The following is an 18,863-nucleotide window of genomic DNA, read 5'->3' on the forward strand; positions in this document are numbered from 1 at the left end:
CTCGTGGAATGGGCTCTAGGGTGCCCTTGTAGGGGTCTCCCGGCCTTGGAGTGACTAAAAGCAATCGCTGACGAGACCCATCGAGCCAGTCCTTGCTTGGAAATTGCCCTTCCTCTCGTCGACGGACCATATGCGATGAACAGCTGTCTGGTAGTTCTGAGTTCTTGCGTTCTTTGCAGATAAAACTTTAACGCTCTTTTCACATCAAACGTATGAAGAGCCTTTTCCGCCGTCGACGACGGGGTCGCAAAGAAAGTAGGGAGAGCAATGGTCGAGTGTTTGTGATAGACCGTCGGCACTTTCGGGATGAAAGTAGGATTAGTTGATAGTATCACTTTGTCCTTAAAGAATCTCATATATGGAGGGTCTATGACTAATGCCTGTAATTCCGACACTCTTCTAGCTGACTTAATGGCAATTAAGAAAGCCAGCTTCCACGATAGGAACTGCATGGATGAAGAGGACATTGGTTCGAAAGGAGGCTTCATTAAGGCCGCCAACACCACATTTAGACTCCACGATGGTGGGAACCGCTTCGTAGGAGGAAAAGTTCTAGAGAGACCCCTCATGAAATTTTTCACCAGTTTGTCGCTGAATAACTGAGCGGACTGTCTCCTCCTCGTGAACCTTGCGATGGCCGCCAGGTGCACCTTGATGGATGACGAGGATAGCCCACTCTCTGCTAGGTGAAGAAGATACGGTAAAATTTGTTCAGGAGTTACTTCCAAAGGCCGTATTTCGTGCTGTGCTTGCCACCACATACAGAACCTTCGCCACTTGCATATGTATGACTCGTTAGTGGAAGGAGCCCTAGCTGCCTGTAGAATTCTCCGGCAATCCGACGAGACTTTCAAATTGCCAAATTCTGCAAAGTCAGGAGCCAGGCCGTCAGGTTGAGGCTGTCCGGATTGTGATGCCACACCGTTCCCTTGTCCCTGGATAGGAGATTCGGAACTTTCTGGAAAGCTATCATTTGTTCCAACGACAGATGTAGTAGGTCGGAAAACCACGGTTGTCTCGGCCAATACAGTGCCACTAGAATGACCCGGCATTTGTATCTGCGAATCCACTGTATTGTCCTCCGTATAAGGGGAAACGGAGGGAAGGCGTACAGGAACTTGTCTGTCCACGGAAATGAGAACGCTTCCCCTAGGGATCCTTTCTGAGGCCATCTGCTCGCGAACTGCTCGCATTTCTTGTTTTCTTTAGTTGCAAAGAGATCGACTGAGGGGTGACCCCACCTTTTGAAGATTTTTTGCAGCTGAATGGTGTCCATCTCCCACTCGTGTATCTGAGCCAGGCTCCTGCTCAGGGAATCCGCTTGTACGTTCTTCACTCCAGGGAGATGGTGAGCCACTATAGATATGTTGTGTTTCAAAGCCCAATGCCATACCTTTTGAGCCTCCACAGAAAGGGTCCTGGATCTCGCGCCGCCTTGTTTTATCAAGTAGAACATGGCTGTCGTGTTGTCTGTCAGCACTCTCACTCTCGACCCCTTGATATGTGGGAGGAATGATTTCAAGGCCCATCTCACTGCCCTCAGTTCCAGCACATTGATATGTAGGCGTGATTCGGTGGGAGACCATCTGCCCTGGGTTTGGTGGTTGTCCATGTGTGCTCCCCAGCCAGTCAGGGATGCGTCCGTGATGATGGTATTCTGAAATTCTGGTTCTTGTAGAGGAACCCCTCTGTCCAGGTTGTGAACGCTTTTCCACCACTGGAGGGCTCGGATGATACCGTCGTCGTCGACGGTTATCCTGTCTGACCACCGGCCCGTGGCCTGCTTCCATCTGTCCGCTAGGAATTCCTGTAGAGGCCTCATGAACAATCGACAGTTGGCTACTAAGTGGATGCAAGAAGCCATGGAACCTAGGATCGCCACATACTTCCTCACTGAAAGTGTGCCATGTAAGCGTAGTTGACTCGTCAGTCGATTGATCTTTGACATTCTGTCTAGGGAAGGTTTCACTATTCCTGACTGGGTTACGAATTGAGCACCCAAGAACTTTAAGTTCTTTGATGGCCTTAGAGAGGACTTTTCGAAGTTCACTGCGAACCCCAGTCGTTGCAGAAGCTGTAAGGTGGTCTGTACGCTGTCGTTGATCGACGCCGAGGAGGATCCCCTCACAAGCCAGTCGTCGAGGTACGGGTATACATGATGCCCTTTCTTTCGCAGCCAGGCTGCCACGGGTGCCAAACATTTTGTGAACGTTCTTGGGGAGGATTTGAGACCAAACGGGAGCACTGCGAATTGGTAGTGTGTCTGACTTACCATGAAGGGTTGACACATAGGGATGTGGAAGTACGGGTCCTGTAGATCTAGAGACGCCAAAAAATCTCCCACTTGAACGGACCTGATCACTTCCTGCAGCGTGAGCATTTTGAATTTCTGGCTCTGTAAGGTCTTGTTGAGGTCGCGTAGGTCGAGAATGGGACGCCATTTTCCGTTCGGCTTTTTTACCACAAAACACCGTGAGTATACCCCTTGGCCTTTCTGCGATGCAGGGAATAACTCTATGGCACCTTTTTGTAACATAAGTGCTACTTCCTGCAGCAAATTGTTCAGATGTGGTTGGGGTAGGGGTATCGGTGGACACTTTGGAGGTTTGCATTTGAATAGTAGAGAATGTCCGTACCTCACTGTGTCTAACGCCCACTGATCTGTTGTGATGTTTTCCCATTCTTTGACGCAGCTTGACACTCTTCCTCCCAGAACGGTGCGCTTCCCGTCATTGCTGGTCTTTCTGTTTGCTCGTCGACGACGAATAGGTCGGTCGTCTCTTGGATGACTGGAGGTTTCTGCGCCGGCTTGAGTTTTGAGAGGCGCGTCTATATCCTTGGGAAGGGTATGCCGATCTGCCAAAGGATCTATCCCTGGTTGTAGAAAATCTTGAGTTTCCAGACGCCCCTCTAAAGGGACGAAAGGATCGAAAGTGTTTACCACCCTGAAGAGCACCCAACGAACGTGCCGTATCCGAGTCCTCCTTCATGCCCTTCAAGGCCTCGTCCACCTTTTCTCTGAAAAGAAGGTCACCTTCGAAGGGCATGTCCAATACTTTATACTGCACCTCGGGCCTGAAGTTGGTGCACTTAAGCCAAGCCTGGCGTCTTAGAACAACTCCGTTGTTTATCTGCTTAAAGCCCGAATCTGCCAGGTCCACCGCTATGTTAATAGCATGATTCGACGCCTCTTCGCCCTCTCGTACCAGAGACATCGCCGTTCTTCTATGTTCCTCCGGAAGGTGGTCCAGTATAGGGGCTAGTCTGTGCCACATCTCCCTGTCGTACCTGGCCACAATAGCCAGAGAGTTGGCTGCTTTCACAGTTGCAGCACCCACGGAAAGAACCTTCTTACCAAACACGTCTTGGCGCCTTGCCTCATTATCCGGAGGGGTAGAGCACTTGTGTTGGGCCTTCGCTTTCCTCGTCGCCGCTGCCGACACCACTGAATCAGGTGTAGGTTGGGACGAAAGACACTTCGGGGTAGAGTCTGGCACTTTAAATTTCTTTTCAATGCGGCCTTTGACGGCCGGTTCAGAAAACGGGTGACGCATGGTTTGAACACCCTCTTTCCAGACATGATCTAAAATGGGTATTGAGAATATTGAACGTCTATTCTTACCCATATGGTCGAATAGAAAGCAGTCCTTTTTCTCCTCCTGCTGGGCCAGGCAAAGCTCCTTGCATGCTTTTACCATCATTGAATGAAAAGCGCCAATATCGTCTGGTGGCGATGGGTGAGTGGGGCTCTTTGGTGTTTCCAGTTCCACATCCGAAACCCAGGATGGATCCCTAGATGGAGACAGGGAGATATCCGATGCTGACCCACGGTCAGATAAAGAGTCCGAAAGCTCACCCTCCTCCTGGACTACTGGAGTCACCGGAACTCCGATCGTTTTGGTTGGACGGTGTGACGGGCCGGGTTCGTCGACGGGGGGAGTCGACGCCACAGGTGGAAGCCTTTCATCCAACGATTTTAGCAGCGAGTGTAAGGAGGACAGGACCTCCATGGACAGGGCCGATTGAGAGTTTGGAATTTTGGTAAACACCTGAGAGCAGGTTGCTCCTGATGGCGACTTGGCTCGTAGCCCAAGGTCTTCCGGGCCCGCAATCCTAAAACCGTCGTCTTCCTTCGAGGAAATCGACACTGCTTGTTCCTGCAGTAACGTGTCCGGCAACCCCAGATCAAAAACTTCTGGTCTCCAGGCCAGAACTTCGGTCGACGAGAACATCGTCGCCGTCGTCATCTGGTTGATGACGGGGGAAACCAACTGCGTCAGAGGCAGTGAGGACACTGACTGGTTCGTCGTCGTTGACGGTGGGCCTGCAGGTGGCTTAGGCGGTCCCGCCTTAACGGTGCTCTCCCTGCGTTTATCTGATTCTCTACTCGTGGCAGATCTATGAGGATCGCCCGAGGAGGATTTTGGCCTTTCCTTTCCTTGTTTTTTCGACGATGATGATGATGTCTTTTTTGAAGATTCTTTTGAAGAGTCCTTGGAAGAGTGGCTTCGTGGAACATCCTTTTCCGCCGGTCGAGTCTTCTTCGCCGGTGGTTCCGACGAGGTTGAACGGCGCGGGGCTCCCGATGTTTTCGTCGAGGCCACGCTGCGCACGGAGCCCACCTCCGACTGAGGGTATGCTCCTGCCCCGTCATTTAACCACGATACCAGCCGCCGACTCCGATCTTTCAGGGTTTTCTGGGAAAAACCCTTACATATTTCACACTGGTCTGCCGAATGATGAGGGTGGAGGCAATAAATACAATCGAGATGGCCGTCCCCCTCGTAAACCTTCTTCAATCCGCACGTGGCGCACGGGCGAAAAAGAGGTTTGCCCGACATTCTGGTAAGACCAGAAAACCTCAGGGGTTCGTTCAGTCAACCCAGCGAGTAATTTCAACGATAGCCTAGAAAGTAGAGACTACACGAGGAGATCCCACTATCTTTGGAGACGGTTGAAATCTGATGGGACCCGCGGGGGCGGGGCTTTTATACCATTACGTCCTATGGGGCATGCGTGGACGGCCCCGGAGAGGACGTAGATGTGGATAGGACACACAAGTGTCGGAAGTTTTTCCTATAGGAAACGACTATATATGTGTACCGAGGGTTCCCAGTCTGACGACGGGGAATATTCTAAGCATGTGAATCCATGAAAGATCCAATGCTGGAGAAAGTGAATGGACCAGCTTGAACAATATGGCAAAAAGGATGCAAGGATGGGGGAAGGTGTGGACTCTAAACTGGTTCCCATGAAAATGCTTCTTTAGTCAAGATACAATGGCTGAATGAAAGGCACACTGCATCACTGTTACAAAGTGGGAGCCTCAATATTATATTTTGCCACACCATTGCAATGTGCCACATGTGATAAAAAATATCAATGTACCAAGCAGCAAGGAAACAAACTAAGCTAAGCACACATGATTCACTGCAGTGGCCCTCTACTCACCGCTACACAGTTGGAGTTGGAGCTCCTTGGCAAGAACATACTAGCCCGGTTGCCATGGCTCTAGTCTGAAGACTTGACTGAAAGCTATTTTACATAAGCATGTTAGTCTAACTGCTCTCTACAGTTTAGGTCATCCAGAATGCAGCAACTAGACTGATCTGGGGAGCTCTCAGAATTGGCCAGAACCGGATCTCATTAGCTTGAACTAACTTCTGTTGAAACAAAACTATTTTCAAACTTCACCACTGTCCCCTCATCACTTGTATTTGAATTTACTCAATTTTTATAAAAAAGATTAAAAGTCTACATTGTTGCCAACATTGACCAAACAACTCGGTCTCAGTGTGAAAGGAGCAAGAAGTCTGAAGGTTTCTCAGAGTGGCAAGAGGTACAGAACAGCAATGTTTCAGAAGTCAGCTAAAGACTTCTCTTTTTGCAAGCATAACCACATTCCAGCTAAGCTCCATTCTTCTGACTTGAAATCACCTCTGATCAACACCCACTGCAGCAGAAGCACTTACTTAACCATTCACTAAATAGGCCATTGACAAACACAGTATGTCTGTCAAACTGCACATCAGCAAAGCTACTTGACATAGATACAGATCTAATGCACATTCCTGAGGTTTATTTTCAAAGCTGTGTTTGCGAGTCCCATGTATATGTAAGGTGGTTAGCCATTAGTACATCTTTTCTTTTACTAAATGCAGCCCCAATCTATGATCTATGCATGACTACTTTGCCAAAAATGTTTAATTAGTAAAATGCCAAGTTTTCATGCTGGGAATAAAATAAGCTTTTTTATGTTCTAGTTTTAGTTCAACCGTTAATATGGTCTCATTACTAGAACTTGCTAGCAGCTTTCCGGTAGGTTGCTCGTCGGGTTACAGGACCCAAAAATATGATTGCTTTCTTGGACGCTATACAACTGCTGATATTTCAAACTCGACTGCCTATTGTACATGGCCCTGATTTTCAAACAAACTGCATAGGTTTCATCTAAACTTTGTGTCGCTGGTGTTAGGCAGAAGACGGATCTATCCAATTTGGACATTTCTCAAGTTCACAAACCTAAGAAACAATCAGGTGCTTTCTTGTGATGCCACTATGTTCTAGAAATCCTTTCCACCTTCTCTTTTACTTGCTTTTCTAAAGTAGCTGCAAAACATAGTCACTGTCAAACTTAAAAGTTGGAACCTGCATAAATGCCATAGACCTCATCCATTTGTGAGATGTAGTCCAGTCATGGCTTTTATTTTACATACTGGGAGTTTTAGTCCTGGATTTACAATGGTAAACTCTGAAACTACAAGCCCCACAATGCAAGGAAAGAACCTGCCAAGATTTCCATCTCTCAGATGGATTGGGGCATGTTTACTATTTTGCACTCGCTCAACTCGTAGGATGTTTTACACGAGGGGGCAAATATTCAAGCTACTCGCCAGCCCTAAAAAGTCACTTTCCACCTCAATTCTATAGATGCACACAGCACACCATATCTTACTCGAGAAGAGACAAATAACACTAGCCAATGACTAGTGACGAGTGCACATTGAGTGGCCCGTTTCACTATTGATTTTCGTTGGGGAGCTTATGACTGGGTTTTTCCTTCGCAATCATTTGCCTTTTTAAAATGATTTTAACATGTTCACTGCAAACTGACAGTTGGGCATTGGCCCTGTTTTGCGCTGCCTTAACTCATAGGAAATTATTTTTTGCGGATTATGTTTTAAGGGTCTTATGGGGGTGGGTGGATTGTTATTAAACATATTGGGTATTAGTACCAGTGTTTCTTTACTTTCACAACTACAATAAATCGCACAATGTAAAGTACTACACTAAAAGATAGATGACATGGCACCACTGAGAACCCAATGGTACAGGATAATCAAAAATGCAGGTTAACAATGTCTTGTCAGAGTTGGATAATAAAGCAAAACATCCATATAACTAAGCTTCCTGTCTTGCTTGCTCCGTTATACAGCTCCAAAATGTTCTAATCCGACATTTTCTTAAGCAGAACCGTTTCCATTACTGGCAAGGGAGATATTGTTTAATAGAACATTCCTGTTAATAAGGCACCAGTAAACACAACCTTTACTGTAGAAGGAAAACTCTTAGCGGAAAAAAAGGATTTACATTTTTCATTTATAGTCTTGAATTTTGAAAGGTTTTCATGAGTATGTTCATTACAAATAAAATTGTTACTTTGTATTCTTGTTTAGTTAAATGAAAATTACTATATTGTGTACAGCACTCTATACTTCGGGCAGGGTTTTATGCTAGTAAATGTGTAACATAATAAGGTCAGCTGCCTCATACGTATCTTGGTACTAACATGTCTGTGCCCATTGATATCTCAAACAGGCAAATAATATTCTGGGTTCTTAATCAACAAATTGAGGATTTGTGCACATCACTTGCATATTTGTTGATCATTCTTTTTCTTCAGTAAAAAATGTGCAGTATTTTATTATGTATTTGAAATCTTCCCGACCTTTTTGATTAAGGTTATTCCCCCCCCTTACCAGTTTGCAAGTGAACAAGCCATTCATTCTCTCCAGGTCTGTGATGAAGAATAACATGTGAAATGTATGCAAAATAGACTACATTTCTTCAGCCAAACATTGATTAGAAGTATGGCCATAATTAAACAAAATTAAATATCCTAGTTTGATAGGTTTGTGTGAAGAAAGTTGCCATTGCTTAAATAAAACTGCAATATCTTTGACTGCATTCAAAGAAGCAATACCTAACAATCAAAAGATGCCTACAGACCTCTGGGCTGCACTATAAGGGAAAGCTGGACAAACAACATGGAAACTTTGAACAGCTAAAATATCAGTCTTGGTAAACTCTCTCAAACACCATTCAACTCTAATCTATTCAAGAAACAATCTGGAGATACTGAAGAAAGATGCTCGTTTTACAGATCTTGACCTACACAGGTCAATGGTCATGTTGGCACTAGACAAAGCATTAGAAGATTAACACATATCATAAGACTGATGGAAGCAGTGCCCTGAAGAGAAACTGAAAAAGGAACGTCTCCAAACTTCAGAACTGCAAGTTAAAACTTGAAACATATTTTGTCACCGCTTGTTATCTGATGGCATACAAAACACCATTTACATCTATTGCATAACAGGATGAGAACATCTTACTTATCTAGACAGAACAGAAATCTATCGGCTTCATATGGCTCACTTATATTTGGAAAAGGGACTGCATAAAACCCAGATGCATCGGTAAACTGAAGCAAAGATGTGTCTCAAATACGAAATACCACATATCAGATTCAAATGGAAAGATTGACCAAAAAAAAACGCTCAGCTTCCAAGAGAACAGTAATTGCCACCACCCCAAAGAGAATGAGAGTGCACCACTTTCTCTCACTTCACACTAAAATTGAAATCCAAAAGTGACAGATGACAGTTGCAAAAACAATTATTTTGAATTCATAGGTCCAACACCAATATTAGAAAAGGTCAATCTAACCTGGAGAATGCTTCCAAGTTGCTTGTGGAAAAATTTTACAAACTCTTTGCTTTCATCATTTTGCTGTGTAAGGGTTAGCACCATGCGCCTTATTGAGGTCAGAAGCTGTGCAGAACAAATGTGTTCCATGTGTTCCTGTGAAACAAGAGTACAATTAACAGTTTATAACATTTAAACTGCAATTAACAAAATGCAAGATTGAGTATGAATCACATACTCTATATCTTACCTCTTAATTTAGTTTCCGAGATCTTCAATAGCAGTCCAGAGAAATGGGTAAATTGCTTTATCTCAAACAGACGGAGACAAAAAAACACTAAGACTACATTTTCCATTTGCCTGGTGACAAATGCCCAAATAAAGTATGTCACAAGCAGAAACAATTCGAACAGAGGTTCAATGTTTGATTAAAATAATTTTAAATAATTAAAAATAATTTAAAATCTAACTGGTCAATCTCTTCCAGGCATGGCAACTGACATTTCTTACTTTAATAATATAATGGTGAAATATCAGACTAACTATACTGCGCAAAATGTTTCCATGTTTTCCCAAGGGATGTGAGAAATGAAGTTATGGCCTATGCCCATTGCATGCCAACATTATCATAAAGGGATTCCTAGTTAAGGTCGAGTGAAACTGCCTAGGACATTAGCCCCCAATAAACATTCTGCTTTGTGCTAACTGAATTTGGTTGAGATTGCACTTGGCGGGTAGGAGTAGAGAGGATGAGGCATGATGGCAAAGCTATTGTGGAGGGCCTCAAAAGTGTGCTTGTCCATTTAAACAACCAAGTCATGTTTTCTTCTTATTGTGAATGAAAGTTCAATGTTTTCTAGTGAAACCACGCTCTGCTTCAATTGGTGTCTTTTGCAGTTTAAGCAAATTGCCATTAGTGCAATTTTTGCACAATAAAACTGAAATGCTGTCCTCTAGTGCTCATGAGCAGGTTTTGTAAATACTGAGCACATCAAGGTATCATGTTCACATAAATAAGCAGAACAGTACGCGTTTGCTAACACGAGGGATGTAAAATTTTACTTGTTCATATTCACAACAATAATGATACAATGGCTAACTTGTAACCGGGGCATGTACTCGAAAACAACGAAGGATTGCAAACTATGGAGACAAGGCTGAAAAAAGGTATTGAGGGATATATACAAAGTGCATGGTCTGTAATGGTGTAACTCTTTAAAACCGCAATCCACGCTCAAGAGCAAGAAACCGAGCACATCAAAAAAATGTCCCTTGGACAGGGATGATGCTCATGATACTGATCAGAACCATCAGATCAATGTTGAATTCAATCGTGCTGGAAATCAGTTGATTTGGAAGGGTTTTTTTAGTGGACAAATTTAAAATGCTTTTGAGCAAACAGTTACTTAATCGTAAGAGGATCTCATCTCCTTGCAGTATATAGGGAAACTGTATGAAGAATAATAATAATAATAATAAATGAAATATATAATGTATTGGCTCACCCACGAAAGAGTGTTTGTGCATCAGCATGTCTTTGATAGTGATATTGACGAGCATAGAAAATGTTGAGAAAAAGGTGAGAGCATTGAAAACCAGGCACCCAGCAAATTATCAGGCCCTGTGTGGGGGGTTATATAAACAATACAAGCACTATCTTAGACAACGCTGCAGCATGATAATCCAGCAACACAGTGTTTAGTTACATAGAATATAGTTACATAAAACCTTAACCACTATCAGTTAAAACATATTCATGTTAGTAATTCATAAAACATACTTGAAAATACAGATTACACACTATCAGCTTGAAATAATCCATTTGGTAATTCATGGTAGATTACAGTTAGAAATACATATTACACAGTTCAGAAACATTAGCTAAAATCAATTTCATGTTCTTAATTCAAGCTAACAATTATCAATTTAAGATAAGTAAGGCGTTATATCTAAAGACAAATATACCTTAGTATCTAATATTCAGCAGTTTCTCAATTCAAAGCCATATATAGTACACAGTATAATTCAAAGTCCGGCAAGTACTAGAAAATATAAAAGCCCATATTTGGTCGCTATGCATATTATCTAATGGGAAACGCATACAGCGGTATCCGTCATCTAAAATGTGATTGGTCTTTGGGCATTGAGTTAGCAAATGTCTTTCTGTTCCTACCTCTGATTTGCACAGCCTGCAAATGCGATCATCCCAAACGAGATTCTCCGAAGCTCCCACTCTAGAGAAGGTAGGAAGTAGACCTAGGCATAAGAGTAACATAAAATGCCTAGTTTTTCCATATCTAATAGTCTGGGGATATTTCAAGGGAGCATTAATCGGGAAGGATTGGAATACATATCTCTTGTAAAAAGTTCTGCTATAGAGATTTCTGACATTCTTATCTCTATCCCATATCCCATCTTTTTGTTTTATTTCTTTGATCGCAATCCCAATATTGTCAAAGGTTTTTAGATCATAGCCAATCAGGTCTAAGAACTCAAGCACTTCTTTTAACCAATTTATTAGTGCAGTTTTGGGGTATGGCTCATGCATAAGAGGTTCAAATTGCTATACACTGCGTTCAAGTGGTTTCTTTCTCTGATTTTTATAAACAGCACTCCGCTGTTAATTTTCTTAAGAGTTTTAAGAGCCATAGTACCCAATTCACAGCGGATTGCCTCTATAGGGGTGCAGTTTAGTAAACCAAGAGATCGTCGGCAAGGTTTCCCCTCTAGTGGGTCCAACCATGCCGTCTCTGTCCTTAAATATCTCCAGACAATATGGGATGCGCGCAATAATGCTATTCTTGTAGACTTTCAAGATGCCCTCTATGGAGTAGCCTCCCTTAGATCTTATGCATTGCCTTATAGCGTTGCATTCATTAATGGTTTTGGCGAGGACATAATTTCCTAATTAATCGCTATTATCTGTCTCAAAGAAAGGGATACCTAGGCAGGTATAACTGTCTACTCTTTAGATTAGTTCATTTCCGATCTTCCAATTAAACGTTTTTTTTTTCTTTTATGGATCACATTTTGTTACTTTATGATTAATTTCTAGACTATTTCCTCAGGAGAAATTCTGTAAGGCTGTGTTATTTGGAGTCCAATCTGGGTTTGGTCTAAAACAAGGGTATCCGAGCCAAGATACTGGCCTACACTTGGGGGAAAATTATGACAGTTCGCTAAATTTTCTCGGAGATCTGCGACAGATTATAGAGGAGTGGGACCAGCGCACAGCCTTGTTTAAGCCTGTGGTTGGTAGGGATGGGCTTGCTGAGAAAACCTTCCTGATTAATTCGGACTCTCACAGAGGTGTTAGAGTAAATTTCTTTCACAAGATATAACAAGGCTGGGTTAAGTCCCCAGTTCTCGAATTTCCCCCAGAGGCGTGCTCTATTAACCGTATCAAAAGGTGGCCGTGTAGTCTATAAAACACACATACAAGGTCCGCTCTTTGTCTAGTTTTGCCTCTTAACAAATATGACAGTGTCCAAAGGTTAGAGTGTGCTGAAGCCTTTTCTAAACCCCGCTTGCTGATTTTTATATTCAGTGATTGATGTGCTCCATGATAGTTTGCGCAAAATGTTTAGTGCTGGCATCGATCATAGCTAATATCCGGTAATTGTAGGGGTCTAATCTATCTCCCTTCTTGAAGATAGGGATGACAATAGATTATTTCCAGTTTTGTGGGACTATTCCTGTTTTTAGTATATTTTCAAAAAGTATTTGTAATGTCGTCGGCCATACTTCAGGATCGGCTTTTAATATAATGTTAGGGATTCCGGAACCCTTGATATCTTTCACAGAGCAGTTAATATTTCTATTAAGAATTCTGTTTCTCGTGGGTAGTTATAGTCTATATTTTCATTCAGAGAATTGTACAGAGTCTCTGTATGCCCAACCCAGGTAGTCGCTTCAATGGGAGAAAGAAAAAAAAAAAAAAAAAAAAAAAAAAAAAGGAGGCCTTGCCTTTGGCCTCGAACGGTGCTTGACGAAGTCCTTTAGGTCCTCCGGAGGTGACTTCTGGAAGAGCTCCCTCCACCGAGGGAGCCTGTTCTTCAGTGCACGTGGAGTAGCCTTCCCAGCCGTGATCGCGGCAAAGGCAGCGGAGGCAAAGAGCGTGGTGATCGTAAGTAGGGAAGAGCCCCTCGCAGGCTGGACACCTACTGAAGCCCGGTGAAGTCGACATGCGCCGGGGAGGAGCGCGGTGTCGGAGGACCAAGTACCTAATTGAAAAGAAAGACAGAAGAAATATCCGGGGAAGAGCACGTGGTATTACATGGCTGAAGCCAAACCCAGGAGCGCTGATGAAATCGGCCCATTCCCGTCGACGCGGAAAAGGAGACTGGGAGTGGCGGCGGTGGACCACTAAATTTAAAGGTGAAGAAGGTTTTTTCCGGTGAAAAAGATTCTATCTCCCGTCCCTAGCGAGGGAAGCCCATACAGTATGGAGGGACGGGACTTTAGAGTAACACTCTCAGGGGAGGTGTCCGAGGAAGTCGAGAAAGGACTTTTGGACTTCCTCGATGAAGATGAGGAGTGGTGGGAGCCACTCTTCGATCTTGATCTTTTAACTTCCTTTCTACGAGGAGAGTCCTCTCAACTCGTCGGTCAGGGTAGAAGGTGATTTGTTGGGGTTTTGACCTACCGCAATTTCCCCTTTCGCTCCTTCAGGGCCTTTACGGTCATCGACTGGCACTTGGAGCAGGCCGATGTCTTGTGCTCCACCCAGAGACACCATAGACAGATACGGTTTGGATCGGTCAACAGCATTTTTGAGTCACAATCTCGACACTGATTGAACCCCGTCTTCGGGGTAGTCTGTGTCGATGAAGAAGGCATACTTGTGTATGAAGTAATGAAGCACGTATTTCGCGAAGCGATAGCATAAAAACAGAACTGGAGCCAATGGGCGCTGTGCATGCTATATATGCCTTTGATGACATGATCCTCGAGACGGAGGCCCTTCGAGGGACATCGACTCGACTGCATCGACGCACAGCGCCTTCTGCCGAATAGTTTTTGCCGAAGCAGCTGAAGCTGGATATCTAATATCAAAGGTGAGGAATACGTGGGAGGACACAATCCATTTGAAATATGCATATGGTTGATCATTCGAATAGGAATTTTTTCAGAATGGAATCATGACTTAAATAAAAAGGTATGCCGAGGACGTTGGGGTTCAAGCTCTGAATATGCAAGATTTGTAATACTTCATCATGAATATTTTAGTTACTTTCTTTGATATCATGAGGCTCATCATATACAAACAATTCTGGCTCCCAAACGAATGAGACAATATTATGTGGTAGGTCAGAAGGAGGGGACAGACCAATGTGTATAATTTTTAACAGGTTTATGCGAAAAAATGCTCAACTTTACCTATCCTAAGTTTTTCCCTACCTAACAACTAAATTAGGGTGCTCGTCGTCTGGTCTGAAGTCCAAAGTAAATTTCTGTCCTCAGTCCAAAACTAAACTAGGATGACCCTACCACTAAATGAAAAACTACTAAAGTCCAGGAAAACGACTCCCTTCTCCTGGATCAGCTATAGCAATTCAATTCCTTTTCTTTTTTTAATACCGAATCCTAAGATATGTCTCAGCGATCTTTTGTTTAGTTCAGTTCTTCAAAGTACATTTTCCCAATCTTAGTGTTTCGCCTTCCCCTGATATTGAGGGATCTTCCAGATTAAAGTTCCTTGTCTGATTTTGGTTCTCCTGGACTTTCCTTGGACGTTGATAAATGTCTTTCTTTCTCTGATGGACTGTCACCTTCTGGGTTAATCACATTCCCGCTAAGATAATAATATTAATGCAAGTATTGGTTCTCACTCTCTTGGTTAGTTCTCTTCTCACTTGGATGAACCCTGGGGCAATTCTCAGTGTTTTGGTTACAGTTCACCTTACTGGGATGAGTAGGGTGTTGACCATACTCATTCTCACTCTCCTTGAATCTAGGATGATTATTAGTCCAGTATTTATTCTCACAATACGGGTTACTTGGACGAGTATGATTAGCCTAGTGGTTAATGAAGGGTCCCTGAGTGATCATCACTCTTCTTATGTTTATGCCAATCACTGGGACGAGTAGGATTATTACAATCGTTCTATTCGGTTTTCGGAATGAATTAAATATAACTGGATCGGTGCGTTTACCTATTCCACTTCTCCGTAATTTGTCAGAACGCCTTGTGTACTCGCTTCTTCTTCTTCTGTAAACACTCTTCAGAGTCATTCTCTCCATATGGTGTTGGAAGAGGTTTCCACTTCCTCTCCTGCCGGGCTGCCACTCCACTGTCATGGTTCCCTTTTGTAACCTTTGTCAGGGAGATAAGCTCTACCCCAGATAGCTGTAGCTCAGGCACTGTCCCCTCCACAGCTTTCCTCCAATCTTTTCTCATGGGACAGTTATCTGGCTGGTAAACTCCCTCAGTACTGCCCCACAAATAGTGCAGCTCGGGCACTTTTCTTCTAACTGCTTCCGCCGCGGGAAGCAGTGTTCGTTCCGAAGTATCAGCTTCCCTGATCCAGCTGATTGAAAACACCCGGGTCTCTCTCTTCATTAACCATAGTCCTCCTTTCCTTTTTTTCCTGGGTTATCTCCAGAGCATGATCACAGTCCTTCTCTTGTATTGGAGCATTCATCATTCGCTCCCTCCTCAGTCTCAGTCTCTACCAACTGAGGTCTCATCATTACTACCTCACTCTTCTTCTTCACAGTGTTTTTGTCATATTGTATTGGGGTACAATATGAAACAGTTATCTGATCTTGAATATTATTTCAGAAGGCTAGATACCACTGATGATCCATGGGTGAGGGCTTTATGGAGCAGGAGTCCTCGTTGCTGGGGCGTGGGAGGGTAGTCTCTCCCTGTGAGGTCCCACTTACCACTACCCCTAAGGGGATTATTATGTAGTGGTCTCACCTCCCTAGCCTCACAAGGAAAGGCTCCCCGCTGGGCAAAAGTGACTGAATCCTGCAATTCGTCACAATATATATTTTCGTTTATACTGTTTGTTGGGTAGAATTTCCATCTTGTGTGTCATTCTCCTTGCTTAGTGAGTCACCCAGTACTTTTGCTGGACTTTGGTTTTTTAGCTGAGTAAGGGGGAACCTTTTTCCTCATTCACCAATTCTTTCTGTGACTTTGGGAACCCTTTTTGGTTACCTTTGACTGAGTCTGCTTTCCTCCATCTTTTTGAGATATCTGGATTTTACTATTGCACCAACAGCATCTTCGCTGCTGGGAGCTCCTTTAACTTCCCTCTTGGATTTTCTTCTATATTCCTGTGATAACATTGTTACAAGAATATATATTTTTTTTATCCTACCTATGCTTTTCTTTTGTGAGATCAGCACACCCCATCTTTTGTGGAGTGCTGAGAGGACACATATGCCAATCCCCCTCCTCTTGTACCTTTCTAGTTACAGTGGCAAGTCTGAATGGCAGGTGGATATTTTCTGCCAACTTTTGTAATTTTTACACGCAGGCTGCTGTCACAGCTGGGGTAAAGGGCACATGGGTCACTATTTGTATTTTATTTATTTGTATAGCGCGCCAGGCCCGGGGGCAACTGGGCGCATATATTATGGCAAATAGGTACATGACTGGCATGAAAACAGTTTCAATCAATCACATTAAATTCACAAGGCAGTAAAGTACAAGGCAGTACAGATTGGCAAGCAAGGTGGTAGCCGGCGAGATGGTGGCGAAGGATCAGATGGCTTGAGAAGGTAGTAGGTCAGATGAAGCGGATAGCCAGAGCTTGGCTTTTTTTTTTAATAAGGTAGGGGAAGGCAAGGTTCCCCATTGACCTAAAATGGTACCAGTTATCTTTTGCCAACTCAGTTGGCTTGCCATTTCTTGAGCCTTCCTCCGCTAACCTTGGTGGGGGAAGTCCTGCTCCCTCCTTTGTATTCAACGAGCTCCCATTGGGATGCGTGCGTGTCTGAGAGAACAGGAAGCTGGGAGGACACAAACTCCCTGGGTCTTTGTCCTCCACTATGTCTGCTTAGATCCAGTTGTGACTGGCTGTCTCCTTTAGGCAGCCACCACCAAATGTTTGAATGTTGCATGCATGCTGATGGGCTGGGTTCCTCCATAAAAGTCCCGGGATCTTGATGCTGGAGCAGAGTCGACCACCGGAAGATCAATTCCGAAGAAGAAAGAAGAGAACATCTGCAGCTACCTTCAGCGACCGCCAAGCCAACTGAATGACCGCTGCTGCTCCAGACCCTATCTTCTGTGTGACAGGGAAGATCTAGACCAGACGACTACCTCTCAAACTGGTGAGTCTGGCCATCCTCCAGGCCATTTGCAGTTTGAACTATCCCGCAAAGCACTGCGACCTTCCAGGCCTGCAAAACCCAAACACCCTGGGATCTCTGGCATCGCTGCAGTGCATCGCCTCGTCAAGCGTGGTTCCAGCTGAAAACTTGAGGCCATCTGTCTGGGCCTAATGAGACTCCATCCCCATCATAAAAGTGCCCTTGGAAGAGTCGAGAATCGAGAGAAGGAAGAAAGTCTACCGGGTGACAACCGTCGCTGCTCCACAGCCTGTATCGAGCCTCCACAACCAAGTGCCGCGAAGGTCATCTGCTGGGCATCCCTGTGACAGAGTCTGATGCTCTGCTCCTGCCAAAGTTTCCTGCAGCAGTCGCTGAGGCCTGAGACCCAAACCAGAGCTGCTGTCATCCTACCGTGGGGACCTGCCGCTGACATTGTTGTTCTTCATCATAGAAGGTACTGTCTGACTCCTGGGTACTTACCTGGGCAGTTGTGTTGCTGTTTCCGCCTCTGGAGCTTCCAGAGTCACGTTGGGGTGGAGACCCAACCGTGTTCTCCCAGACCCAAGGACATCCGTCCTAGAGGCTGAAATCTTTCAGGTGGCATACCTAGCACTCTGGAACACTTCAAATCCATCCAATTCCATTACTTGTTACGAAAACGCTTCTTCTGATAATTCACAACTATGACAGAGCATGCCTTCATTTGTTCTGCCACCTGAGGGTCACTGCCCCCCCCACCCCCCCTCTCAGTATTCCCATCTGAACATTTGAGACACTCATTCGGCAGATTTATTTTTTTCACTTGCTTGGTACTTCTACAATTAACAAAACGGTTTCATAGCACCCATAGGGCAACAGGATGGGGACAGGTGAAGGTACACAATGAATTACACAAAGATACATAATGGAATTAATAGTACAAACAAATCATGAGAACAACAGGGAGGGGAGACAAACCTACTATGCCTTGCGAGTGTTCAGAACATGCAGGTGCAGAGGGGATGGGGTAAGAGATGGGTGCTGTGCTGCTCATTGAAACATGCTCAGGGAGAAGTGCTCAGAAGAGAAAACATAAGTGCAACCTCACATGCGGAGGGTGAGCCTAAGCAAGTGCAGTAAGACAGCGGCTGGGATGAGAGATGTGGGGGGGGGGTCAGGGCCCCGAGGATACATTAGGACCCTGCACATCATTCACGCTACTGTATGATTAGCAGGGAAGCGAGGAGAAGAAGGAATAGGTAAAGGGAAAGATCTTGAGGCTTTTTTGGAACTTGAAGAGCTCCTGCTCAAGACGCAGAGGGAGGCTATTCAACAAAAAGGAGCGCAACGAGGAAAGTGAGCAAGTTCCTTACCTACTGTAACGTTCTTTCGACTGGTTGTTCCTCCAACGTATTCCTTATCTTTGATATTTCCTGATATCCAGCTTGCTGCCTCTGAAATTTTTTTTCAGTAGATGAAGCTGTGCGTTGATGTCCCTCGGAGGCCTCAGTCTTGGCGTCAACGTCATCACACGTATAAGTAACGTGCGCAGCACCCGTTATTCAGTTCTGTTTTGAAGAGCGAAGCACTGTCTTGAGTTAGACGGTTACTCCCCTTGAGAGAGCGCAGACTGTAACCACAAGAGAAGTTTTACTGCGGGGTAGGAT

The 18,863-nt window shown here is 44.4% G+C and overlaps 1 protein-coding gene across 5 annotated transcripts in view; it reads right to left on the reverse strand.

Annotated features, from left to right (window-relative positions):
* The window catches only part of PCM1 (pericentriolar material 1), a 2,166,942-nt gene that overhangs the window by 495,792 nt on the left and 1,652,287 nt on the right, over positions 1-18,863 (reverse strand). For all 5 annotated transcript variants that reach the window (XM_069631563.1, XM_069631561.1, XM_069631564.1 and 2 more), the window contains one exon: positions 8,950-9,084. In XM_069631563.1, the coding sequence (XP_069487664.1) occupies positions 8,950-9,084 (135 nt within the window). The remainder of the gene's footprint in view (positions 1-8,949; positions 9,085-18,863) is intronic.

The sequence above is a fragment of the Ambystoma mexicanum genome, chromosome 6q (assembly GCF_040938575.1).
Source record: "Ambystoma mexicanum isolate Mex_15411 chromosome 6q, UKY_AmexF1_1, whole genome shotgun sequence".
Taxonomy (NCBI): domain Eukaryota; kingdom Metazoa; phylum Chordata; class Amphibia; order Caudata; family Ambystomatidae; genus Ambystoma; species Ambystoma mexicanum.